This window comes from Calliphora vicina, chromosome 1, assembly GCF_958450345.1.
Source record: "Calliphora vicina chromosome 1, idCalVici1.1, whole genome shotgun sequence".
Lineage (NCBI taxonomy): Eukaryota > Metazoa > Arthropoda > Insecta > Diptera > Calliphoridae > Calliphora > Calliphora vicina.
Genome location: NC_088780.1, coordinates 37935744 through 37949012, shown reverse-complemented (window position 1 = coordinate 37949012; position 13269 = coordinate 37935744). Strand labels below are relative to the sequence as shown.

Here is a 13269-nt window from a genome sequence, read left to right as displayed (position 1 = left end):
TGTGCTATGAAATAGGTTTTTGTGCTTTTTTATAAAAGTTAAGTTTTTAATTTTAAATTTAAATATTGAAATCAATTTACTTTTTTTAAATACATAGGTATCACCAATTTTTGTAAAATTAAAGTATTTTTAAGGGGTACGTACAATTATCTGTGTGACTGAGCTTCTCACAAATTCACAAATCGAACATCACAGACATTTTTTCTAATTCGGACAGCACAACGTCTGTGGTATCTGCTAGTTAAATATAAACAGTTTACCAGGATACTGCCTTGAGGGACTCCAACTTCAATGGGTTGCGAGGGTCTTAAAAAGTCTCCTTCTTTAAGCTTAAATGTTTGACCAGTTAAATAACTTTCCAATAGCTTATCAGCCCAATCATGAATAAAAAATCCGCTAGAGTTTTTTTTTAACTTTTTTCATGACACAACAATACAATTATTGTATCATGACTTTTCTCATTTTTAACACTGAATTTGAATAGGAAAAAGTAAAAAGTAAAAACTTCCGCGAATTTTTTATTCATGATTGGGCTGTATGTGTACTTGCGGGTAAATTTTAATTCAATTTGTATATTAACTCCTTCAGCTGCGGTTTTCAATAGGCATTTTCAAATTAATACCTATATTAATCTAACCACAGCACCGACGGCAAATATTTGCAAAACCAAAGGCGATGACTTAAAATTAAAAAAAACACAGTTCTAGGCTCTCAATGGGTTAATAGATTCCGTTTTATATCAGTCGAAAGGCCATTCAAAGCACTTTCAAATTATATCCATATTGTCCAGAAGTATTATCCAGCATTGTAGATTATTTACAGTTATATAATATAAGGGGGCATACAATTTTGTTTTATAGTTTGAAATTTATAAACAGTATGTTTCAAATACAAGCTATTGTCACGATCTTGATCTTGTAGAATATTCGGCACAGTACTCTTACTTGTTTTTCTAAAATTTTCGCTCAAATTTAAGCTATCCAACTCAGCACAGATTTTTCTATTTTTTTTACCATTTATGGACACAAAAACTGAAATTTATTAAAAAAAACTTATTTTCCTATGAAATTTTTAAATATGCAAATAAGTTATGCCAATGCGGTTTTCAAGGTACATGTGCACCAGAGTTAAAAACCTGATCCTCCGCCCAAATTTGTACTATTATTGCTTTTGTAAAAAAACTTTATTTTATATTTATTGAAAAAAAATATCCATTTAAGAGATTTTAAATTATGTGCAGATATTCACCATCGCATTATTTTTATAGTTTTTAAGCTTTTAATTGAGTTAAGCAATCTCAATGAATTAAAACTTAATTTTTAACACTAAAAAACCAAAAATTCCTGCACTTACCATACTGTTGCTGTCATTTGTATTCAATTCCTTTAGCACTGATCGATTGCCCAAACTCATATTTAGAACCGGCGAAGTTGCAGCGCTGCTGCCAGCTACACCATACGAAGCATTCAAATGTGTGGAAGAACCGCCACTCGAATTCAATTCATTTGCGGAATAACTCATTGTTTTGCTTTAAATTACACTTTTTTTAATTAGTAAATGTTTATAAGCGTTTTTTGCTAAGTTTCTTAACAACTTTTACACTGTTTAAATTACAAAAAACTGCATATAATTGGAGAAACAAAGAAAATTCTTTTATAAATTTGCACCCGTTTAGATTTGAATAGTATGGCAAAACAAAAAAAACAGCAACAACAAAGGCATATTGGATTTTGTTTTTGCACATCAAAACACACAGTAGAGCCAACCATTTAATGTAAATTGCGCCTTGAAAGAAATGTCAGTGAGAGAAAATGAATAAAAGAGGGCGCTACGGTAAAATTGAAAAGTGTAGCCAAGTTTTTGTGGTGAAAAGATGGTGAATAACTAAATAAGGTGGTGTAAATTTAAACAAAAAATTAATTTCCTCAATTGTCAAGCTCATTTTTATCCTTAAAGTATGCAATGAGATTTTTTCAGTTTTACAAGTAAAATAAATTTTGTTTTTTCTAGCACATCATCAAAATTTGAGAGAGAAAAAATTACAGTTACAGAGAAAATGACATGAAGAGGGAGCCTATGACAAGTTTTTGTTTACAAGAAAATACAACACTGAGTATTTGAATTAACGGTTATTTAGATGAATGGAAGGAATACTGTGGGTCACTAATAACAATTATTTAAAGAATTTTATTTCTTTCAAATGTAATTCAATCTATAAGTATAAAGGTTTCTACTTACTTTTTTATATTTATTAATTAAAACATCAGTTTTTATTACTTTTTATTTTCGCAAAAATAACAATTAAAATATTTGTTTCTTTATTGTAACAGTTTCTGTTTTTAGATTTTTTTTAAGTTTGTTTTTAAAAACGAGCGTCTTTTTTGGTTTAATTTAATAGTACATATTTGTTTTTTGTTTTACTATAAAGAAATTAACAAATAATTTCATTTAACTAAACTACTTACTTAAATTATATGAAAAAAAAGAACTAAAACATTGTTTTCAAGATTTTTAACTTCTTTTTGTAAAAAAAACAACATTTTAAATGTTGTTTTAATAAAAATTTTGTTATTAATTGTTAAAATTCTTAAAAACCATTTGAAAGATGTTTACAAAATCTATAATTAATAAGTGTATATAAATAATTAACATGATTTAAATTAAAAATAAAATAAACAGGAAGGAGGGATGTGTTTATAAGGAATAAAAATAATTAATACTTTTTGAAGGAAGGATTTGGAGTGATGTATAACATTTGTCAAGATCTATTATAGGTACGTATGTATATAATTGGCAAATTATGGCTTAAATTAAAGATTAGTTTAAAAAAAATTCTAAAAATTTCACAGAAAAGAAACAAAATTGTTGAATAAATTAAAAAAATTACAAATTTAACCAAATTGCTCTATAAACTTGTTTGAGAAACAAAAAAAAAAAACTTAAAAATTTCAAAATAAAAAAAATCGAAATTTAAAAAAAATTTAACCAACATTTTTTTTAAAAAATTTGTTGTTAGGAAGTTATTTAGGAGGAACTTTTTTTGTTTGGTTAGTAAGTAATTAATTAATTCATGGTATAAATCTATAATTTGAACTTAATTTAATTAAATTTGCTAAATAAGATTTTGTAAACATCTTGGTTTTATAAGGAAATTGATTTCTTTTCTAATATATTTTGTTTTAATTAAATTTAGAGGCATATTATTTCTTTAATTGAGCATAATGAAATTGCTAATTATTTAATAGTTTTGAATTATTAAAATTAATTAATTATTCAATCAATTGTTTTTCTTTGTTTTTTATAATAAAATACTAATTTGTCTAAGGAATAATAATAATAACTGGGTTTATCTAAGTTTTAAAGGTAAAATTTTCAATAAACTTAGCTAGGAAAAAAAGAAAATTAAAAATATATTCGAAATATATTATTGTATATTCGAATTGTATTCAGTTAAGTAGAGGCCCTATAAAGCTTAACGAAACTGACTTTTACAGCTACTTATTTAATTGAACGTAAGAAATATTAAATTTTATATTATTCTTTTTTGATGCTTGAAGCTCTCTACTAAGTATTTAAAGTTTTCTTTCTAATATTTTGAAAATAGAATTTTAAATTATTCTAGATTATACAAATACCCGTTAGTTTTTTGAGATTCTTAGGGTGGAATCTGGTGCATTTTAAATAGATTTGTTTTTTGTTTTGTATTTTGATTGCTTGATATATGGAGTTTAATTTGTGGATGTTGGAGAGGAGTTAAGGAAAGTTGTGTTGACATAATATGATTTGAAATCATATGGGGGGAGTGTCTTCATGATTTTTGGTCGTCCAAATACCAGGCATTAATTGTGGAGGTAGATTAGATTGTTGTGTGGTCATTTTAGTGCTAATACTATTAAATATAGGTCCCTTGGTGTAAGCCTTATTATCAATGCCCCCATCGGCGGGCATTTGTGTGGCGGCAGCCATGTTGCTGGTAACATGAGAGCTGCGTTTCTTGGGTATGGTGCGAGGACTAGAGATGAGGGCGCTCAATAGGCCACCCGTTATGGCGAGCGAGGCAAAAGCTGTTTGTGGTATCAATTGGCCAAAGACTACGGTGGCCCCAATAAACGGAGCCCCCAATAGCCAAAAACGGGCCCAGCAAATGGTGGAAAAGGCGCAGATTTTCTTTTTCTCATTGCTTACCAGTTCCACGGTGCAGGTGGTGAGTATGGATAAAGTACAGGATATGGCGATTTTGGAAATCATGGCCGTTAACATTAATAAAGCAACACGACCATCAAAATCAACTGAAATTAAAAATTTGAATTTAATATTTTTTTTAATTGAAAACTAAACTATTTATAATAAACTTACTATCATGTGGCACCAGCCAACCCATGTACGCTATACAACCGGCTATAATGTTAAACAAACCGGTCCAAATCCATTTGCGTGTTGTCTTCAGTATGAGAAATAGACCAATAAATGTACCGATAATTTCTGAAATACCGGCTATCACAGTATTAATTTGTAAATGGTCACGACTAAATGAACGGATGTTCAATAACATGCCATAGTAGACAACAATATAGATGGACCAACACAAATGGACACAGATCATGTGTCTAATGGCTTTTTCGCCCTTCCAGATGGTCCACCAGCTGGCCGGTGGTGGGGCATCCATGGCGGTTTGAGCCTGCAATTGTAATTGCTGATCGATGTCATGAGGAAGACTGTAACGTGTACCGTTCATTTCAGCACACTGCAAAGAAAAATTTTGTGTTAAACACATTTATTTTACAGAGGAATAGTGAGGGTTAGAGTTACCTCTATTAATATTCTTTTGGCTTCCAAAACTCTTCCTCTAGCCACCATCCAACGGGGTGAATCGGGAATCCATCTTGTTGAAGAAAAAAAATATTAAATTTAATCATTAATAACACAGTTTTATCATTAATAAGCAAAAATTTTGAATTCATTTAGGTCCTGATTCAGAATCAGGCCCTTAAACTGATACTGAGGTTATGAAGTAAATTGACTTAAAAACATATTTATTTTGGACAAATTCAGTTTTATTAAAGTAAAACAAGTAAGAAAGTATGGTCGGTCAAGCCCGACCATATAATACCCTACACCAATTAAATGAGTAAAAATATTTTTCTTTTAAAATATCAATAATTTATATTTTCGAGTGATTTTCGGAAGTGGGCCTTATATGGGAGCTATGACCAATTATGGACCGATCACCATAAAATTAGGTCGTGTGATTTATGTCTATATTAAAGTTAACTATGTTGAATTTTGTGTGTATACCAACATTTTTAAGCGATTTATGCACGTTAAAGTGATTTTCGGAAGCGGGTCTATATGGGAGCTATGACTAATTATGGACCGATCGTAACAAAATTTGGTGACATGAATTTTGTAGCGAAATTTGTGTAGATACATAGATAAATTAAACATTTATGACCGATAAAGTCCAATTTCGAGGGGACATTTGTATGGGGGCTAGGTGAAATAATGGACCGATTTCAGCCAGTTTCAATAGGCTTGGTCCTTGGGCCGAAAAAGTAATATGTACCAAATTTGATCGAAATATCTTCAAAATTACGACCAGTACTCTGCGCACAAGGTTTACACGGACAGCCAGCCAGCCAGCCTGCCAGCCAGCAAATGTACACCATTAGCAAGTTGGCAACGTCCGATCTTTTCATAAAATATTGAACCACATTTTGCAAAAGCACTTCGATTGTAAAAAAATGCGATTTTTTATATTTTTGGTTCTGTTTTGGATACCACGGTCGTGACGAACAATTTTTATTTAATATTTTTGAAGTACATTCTATAGCCGTGCTAAAAATCGGACTATCCTCCTAGAAATACCGATTTATTTTGTCGGGGCTGCCAATTTACTTCGTCAAATCGAGAAATTACGCAACCAGGAATTTTCTCATGCAACAACTGAATTGATTAACCGGCAGTGTGCTGAAACCAAAGAACATTAGTCAATTCTAATAATAACGAGAAGAGCTGCTCGAATTTTACGAAGTGAAACAGCAAAATTGTGTCCATTTTGACAGCTAAAATTCATTGTTCATGACTGTAGGGTTTCATGGTTAAAAATTCCCAAGCATAGAGAAGTCTCTATGTTACCCTATGTTCCCAAGTTTGAACTAAATAAATTACAAAGCATGACATCTCAATTCTTGACATTTCATCATTTGACAGTCAATTTACTTCATAACCTCAAATGCAGTAGCTTTAAAACTATATCGCAGTTAGTCCATCTTTGTTCAAATTCATTATCATAAATATTCTACAATTTTTCTACTTACTGCCACAAATAAATGAGTATCACAGTGGGGAATGAAATTGCCATATACAAATGTGACCAGCTGGAAAAGAAACTGGCCACTCCAGGTAACATTATCACGCCTATAGACCAAAACTGTTCAAACAATGTCGACACACAGGTCTTGTAGGTACCTCCAGTAATATCAGCCACTGAAAAAATTATACAAATTATATATGTTATCAAATGTCTTACATATTTTTCTGATTTCTTAAGACTACTTACTAATCATGCCTCCGGCCGTATACATTTGAGCACAACACACAGCCGACAGACAGCGGAAGAAGACATGCAATTCATACGAAGCCACATGACCCGTTAAAGTACCGCAAAAGATTTGTGTCACCATGCCAAACAACATCACATTTCGAGGGCTAAAGCTGTAAGAAATTAAGAGAAAATGTTAGATACAAATTATTAATAAACAAATAAGAGAGCTATATTCGGCTGTGCCGAATCTTATACTCTTCACCAAATTATATGTACTTCAAAATACAAGTTTTAAATTTATTTTTTTTTCCATAGTTGTTTTTTAATCCAGATATGACTTAGTAATCCAGATATATGTAGGTCAAAAATCGAGGTTGTCCTGGTTTTTAATGAAATTGCACGTAGATTTTTCTATTTAAAATGGAAAAATAAAAACGAATTTTGAAATTTATTATCAGCAATCCCGCAATTCCCCAAAAAAGTGTTGAAAAATTCCAAAAATGGGAATTTTTTGTTTTTTGGGTATAATATCCATACCAGGGTCGGGGTTATCGGAACCCTTTACAAAATAATTAGAAACATATTGGGCCACCTAAAATCGGTTACTATATTTTGATATCGAATATGCGATTTGAGAATTTTTGCCCTAAAATTTAATTTTACATAAAAAATAGGTATTTTTTTTGAATGGACCTGGTCCCCTCGGTAACAAGAATTTTTTAATACTTTTTCATTTAAAATATTTTATGAAAACCTAGCTTTCAGAAAGTATAAATTCCTTATACAGCCTCTTAAAAATTTTTGCGATAACTTAAAATTAATAAAAGTTCTGTTTTCCCAAAAAAATTAGCGAAAAATCACCTTTTCATTTTTTTTTTAATTCAAATGCATTTAACTTTGGACTTAGTCATTATTTTTAAACAATTCATTTTCTATTTGACACATACATATGTTGTTAGTCTAATAAAGGAAAATTGGAGAAAATTGGGAAATATTTGGATACGCTGTTATCAAAAAACTGGAGTGGAGTGGGTAAAAATGTTGAAAATTTAATTTTCAAATGCGATTATCTCCTAAGCTAAAAAGATAATTGATAGCTACGAGAAGATTATGTATGTGTAATTTTTTTGAAATCGGAACACATACGAAGAAAAGGATCGTTTTAAAAATGTAACATAATCGAGGTGTCCTACTTTGAGGACCCTTTGTCGCGCCCCTGGTGAGCCCATGAAGTCCACGTTCAGAACTTAGACTCGACAACTTCTTCTTTGCGCATGTGAAATTTCATTCTACAGATTTATCTTCAAGTTACAGATTTATTTCCATCTTTTTTTTCTATACCACTGAATGTCGCTTACGATAAAATTCGTTTACTGTCAAATGTAAACATTGACTTACGATAAAATCTTACCCTCTATAATTTAAGTTATTAACAATTTTGATATTCTCAGAACGCTAAAACATCAGTTAGTCCATAAAATTTTAATTTTTGCAATAAAAAAAATTTAGAAAATGTCGCTTACGATAATTTGGCGCTAAGGGCTCGATAATTTGTTTAAATCTATTATTATTTGTATTGTCTAAATCTTGCACTCTTCACATGCCTCGAACATATCAAGGACACGAATTGAAGGCTTGTGTAAGAAGACGTCTTCAAGATTCCTTTACCTAAAAGGTAAAGACCTTTTAGGTATTCTATCCGCAATCACTTTAGCAAAGTATGGGGGTATATTGATTTTATTATTCCTTTTGCAACACATCGAAATATTGGTCAAATAACCCCAAATAGGAATTTCCGAACTGACAGTTGATAGCGGCCATATTGTTGTCTTATTAGCTGTCATTTATTTAGTTTGTTTTGCCAAATCTCAATGGACTGTTATAGCGTTCAACAGAACGTGCACATGATAAAATTGTTATATCAAAATGATGGCAACGTTCCCTTGCGCTTCGACCATTTTACAAGATGAGATCCATTTCTGGATGCATGAGTATGTGACGATACCAATCCACATGAGATCCAAGAGCATCTAATGCATTCCAAAAACGTTACTGTTGTTGTTAATTTTGGACTTCTGGTGTCATCGGTCAATATTTCTTTGAGAACGACGTTGGCCAGGTCATCACCGTCAATGGAGAGCCATATAGGTCAATGATTACCAACTTCTTTTAGGACTGAATTGGATGATATAGACACCAACGACATGGGCTCATGCCACATTAGACAATCTGCACGAGCGATTATTTTCTTCTAATTTTAAATTAACGAAATCGGTTGTACCAAAAATCATAAGTTCAAACGTTTAATTTGCGCTTTCTCACTTTAAAAATTGTTATAAATATTTTTGAAGGACGGAGTTTTAAAGTGACGTATTTTTGAATCTAATTGAGATATTGACTTGAAATTTTTTTTGTAAGACCAAAAATTAACTCAAATTGTTTCTAATACTTGCAATCCTATTAAAATTTGTATACAAATTGTAGTTTTAGAAACTCATAAATATGTAATATGTAATCTATATCTTTATTTATTAACGAAACCCAATGAAATTTTCAACGTTTTTTTCAATTTATCATTCTAAATAACAAAGTGTAAAAAAACTTTTAAAAAAGTCAACGCAATTCCTAAAAATTGGAGCAAAAATCACAAAAATGGTATTTTTTACAATTTTGCCCATAGGGTCCGCATTTCCCATGGGGCTGAGAAAATACTTTGGGGATAAATAGGGAACACATCAAGGTTTCCAATTCTGTTTTCTGATTCCAGCTTTGGGATTTTTAGAACATGTGGCCCAAAGTTGAAATTTAGATAAAAAAAATAGGTCAAATTCCATAGGGCGTAGGGGCGACATATTCGAAAAATAGGACATGTTTTTTATACCAAAATGTTCTCCGTAAATATACCTTATAGAGAAACATAAAACTGTTATACGTTCTTAAAGAAAGTTTTTTTTAATAAAAAAAGAGTTAAGTCACCTTTTCTCCCAAAAAACAGCAAAAATCAACTATTTTTTGAATACGTATATTGAAAATCGTTTATTTTTGGATCCATAATTGATATTGCAATGAAATCTTTTGTATTTTATTAATAATTTAGTTGTCTAAGAAAAAAAATCGAGTCCACGGTCCAAAAGTCCGACCTATATTTTAAAAAAAGCGGACCAAGATATGGCAAGATTTTAAAATTTAAATTTTGAAATGCCTGTAACTCGAAAACTATAAGAGATAAATAGAACACGTAAGCATGTTTTTTTCGAGACCTAGCCGAGCGCTTTCGTAAAATATAAAAATATTGGAAATCGGATGGGAACCAAAAAAATGGCACGTGTTTAAAAATTTTACATGTCGAAAGTACCCTAATTTGAGCCCCCATAGCTCAGCCCCTGGAGCTTTTGTAGGGCCAATTTTAATACCATAAACTCGAATACTCCTTGGCTATGCCCTCGTCAAATTTGATACTGATTGGACCAGCCGTTTAGAAATGCTGGATTTATTTTAAACAAATTTTGATTCTGCCGCACTGTGCGGTCTGTGACGATTGCTTGCAACATTCATCATGTTTATAAACATTTCCATCAATAGAAACTTCTACTTATCATCAATGTTGATAACACACTTTTATTAACATTGTCTATAAGTACAACAACATTAACTGTTAAAACTGCTAACATTAACATTAAAGTTGCTAAAAGCTCTAGAAATAAAACATTCTAGTTTTGTCCGTTAGATAATTCATGAAACTTCTAGAAGATGGCACTGTGTATATAAATAGAAACAGCAAGTTGCAGTTAGTTAGTATATCGAAGGCTCTGTTAGACTTTATATCAACTGTATTACCATAATTACATTAATATAAGTTTAAATGAGTATTTGATTTCAAAAAGTTTTTATTTATTTAAATTCCTTCAAATTAACTCATTTAAAATTCCAAGATAAGATAATGATGCCAAATCAACTGCATGATGGAGTAATTTTTTGTTATCATTATCCCATCTTTGAAAAACATTCTTTCCAACATATTTCCTTATCTGCAAACTTACTATTTCAGCAAATGATTCGCCAGTATACCACCCGTCAGCACACCAAACAGATGGAAGAACTGCGTTACCGATACCAGAATATCTCGCGAACACACCAGATCATATTGCGTTATCACCGAATGAAATTCCGCCTGATGCTCAAACTGTTTACAGGGTATAACATCTTTGGAATTTTCCGGCTCTTCCCAAACTCTCGGTTCATCCTCTTGTTTGGCATAGTTGTAGTAGTGATGAGCATGTTCCTGGGCATCTTTGTAAACATTACAAAAATCTATAGAAAACTCCTGATCCTCGACTTCTTCTTTTTGCGGATGTGAGACTTTAATCCAGGCCGTTTGATTCTTGGCACCTATTGTGGGAGGAGGCTTACAAAAGAATTCACCATGACGCGGAGCGGGAGCGGTAAATATAATACAGGCCATAAACCAGGAAGAGGGTATCTTGCACAGAAATATCAATAGCACCGTTCTCAATTGCCATTTACCCCATTCACCGGTTACCCGGCCAACAGCATCGACTTTAGCTTGCATTTTAGACGATGGCTTGGGCGCTTTACCTTCGAGATTGTAAAACGAATCCTTGGGATAGAGGTTGTAGTTGTGTGAATGTTTGCGTGAGGGAGAAGTGGTGGAGGTTTTCGTATAAAACTGATTAGAATAACATCGACTGCGACCACGCGATGTGTCGTCTCGACTACGGTAACGCTTAAGATTGGGCTGTGAGTTGCGACGCTGACATTGCTCTTCACTGATGCCCAAAAGTGTTTGTAGCGGATGTGTTATACTTTCGATGGAAAGTTTGCGTGAGATGGGTAGCAGGGAGGGTATGGAGAAACGTTTACGACTGCCGTTGTACGAGGGACTTAAATCGTTCGGTGTTGTAGGCAGTTCTGGTGATAATCTATTTTGTGATATGTTAATTGAGGTATTCTTATCACTATCTGGAGTTGTTGTGGTGGTTATTGTAGGTGGTGTTGGTGTTGCTGTTGTTGTTGTATTATCGTTATTATTTGTTTCGGTTAAACTGTGCTCTTTGATGGGAAGTAGTGGTGATTCAGCCTGCAAAGAGATAAAGAGAAGAGATTTGTTTGTTAGAAAAATTGATGGTATCTTAGAATAATTTTAAATTACAGAAAAATTATTTTTAAATTCTTGGTGGTTCTTTTGCAATAAAAAATACTTAAACAAAAATGTCACCCGTTATTGATTAGATAAAATTGTCTTTAAGTTTAATTTTTCGTTGGTATTTTCTTGTTTTTTCTTTGTTTATCATTAATTATTTTTTAGTATTTTAATCTATTTCCTTTATTTCTATGTTTTAAATAGAATACATGTTTTATATAAAATTCAGGTCACGTTCTCTATTTTTTTGGGCAAAATATTTTGCATAAGAAAAAATCTAAATAAAATGTTTGCTGACATTATTTGCTTAGACATATTTGTATTCTTTTTAATGGAATCTTTAAACTTGAAACAGGTTTTGGTGACAAATTTGCAAATGTAGAAAGATACAGAAATCATTCGAAATTCTACAAAATATTGTTACGAAATTGTACTTGAATTCAAATATAACGATTTCAACGGCTGATTTAAATGTAACATAATGCTTTCAAATAGCAGTGCTGTAATAGCAAACTGTAACAAGCTTTCAGTTGACCATTGATCGTAAGTTGGCAACGCTGTTTGCTGCGACCGTGTATTCGAATTCGAATATTCAGTTAAAGAACATTGTAGAAAGTACACCACAGATGGCGTATGTATTAGAAACCTCTAGACAGTTAAAGAGAAATGTAGAGTGCAGATGGCAGTGTTATAAAAAATGGCAGAGGTTGCAGTAGTTAGTGAGTTTATCAGAGACAATATTCGAATAAACATCAACTGAGTGCCTTAAAGTGTGCTGTGTTTTTCAAGTGAATTCGTGTACATTATAAATTGTGTCTGTATTTCTGCGAATTTATAAACGTGTATAAAAAACATTGAGTGACTATTTAATTCTGATGTTGTACATTTTAAATAAATAAAGAGTTGTTACAATTTTTAAACTACTAAACGGCTTTTATTTGCAATCAAAAGTATCCGGTTTATTTAAAGGAAATAAACCAACGTTTTCAAAAGGTTAAAACGTAACAATATGTTTGGGGGACAGAATTTGCTATTCTAAAGTGATTAAAATGAATTCATTACTTATTTATTCAATTTCTAACTGGTTATTTGAAGAATTAATTTTGTTTAAAATTATGAATAATTTTTTGAAATAAATTATTCGATTAAAACCGGTTATTTGAAAAGTATGAATTTTTCATTTATTTAAAAAAAAGTTCAGTTTATTTATATTTAATTACACTGATTTCATTTTCAAATAATTTTTCATTGGAAAAAAAATTTAAAATTTTCGAATAAATTTTTAATCGAATAAAATACCAAAAAAAATGTTTCTCAGTCTAATGCTTTATTTATATTTAATTATTTCGAAATTCATTTGTGAATAATTTATACGAATAAAAACCGGTTCCATGTTAACCAACGACTGATTCACTTCATTTTCCTTTCCAAATTTCACTTTTTATACCTTTCACCATGAGTGATAAGGTAATTTCTAAATTTTCCATTTGCGACATTATGAAGTATATATATTTTGGATACTTATAGATAGCGGAGTCCATAAGCAATATCCGTTTGTATGTTA

At 31.3% G+C, this 13269-nt stretch overlaps 2 protein-coding genes across 3 annotated transcripts in view; both read right to left on the bottom strand.

The window, feature by feature from the left end:
- The window catches only part of tacc (transforming acidic coiled-coil protein), a 114450-nt gene extending 112914 nt beyond the window's left edge, over nucleotides 1–1536 (bottom strand). The window contains exon 1 of the mRNA XM_065509125.1: nucleotides 1354–1536. Coding sequence (XP_065365197.1) covers nucleotides 1354–1521 — 168 coding nt within the window. The 5' untranslated portion in view covers nucleotides 1522–1536. The remainder of the gene's footprint in view (nucleotides 1–1353) is intronic.
- Nucleotides 1537–3152: 1616 nt separating this feature from the next.
- Nucleotides 3153–13269, bottom strand: part of LOC135958197 (organic cation transporter-like protein) — a 163579-nt gene continuing 153462 nt past the window's right edge. For both annotated transcript variants that reach the window (XM_065509090.1, XM_065509082.1), the window contains exons 2-7: nucleotides 10585–11642; nucleotides 6560–6714; nucleotides 6318–6486; nucleotides 4810–4882; nucleotides 4357–4744; nucleotides 3153–4289 (exon numbers count right to left, since the gene is read on the bottom strand). In XM_065509090.1, the coding sequence (XP_065365162.1) occupies nucleotides 3790–4289; nucleotides 4357–4744; nucleotides 4810–4882; nucleotides 6318–6486; nucleotides 6560–6714; nucleotides 10585–11642 (2343 nt within the window). In that variant the 3' untranslated portion in view covers nucleotides 3153–3789. The remainder of the gene's footprint in view (nucleotides 4290–4356; nucleotides 4745–4809; nucleotides 4883–6317; nucleotides 6487–6559; nucleotides 6715–10584; nucleotides 11643–13269) is intronic.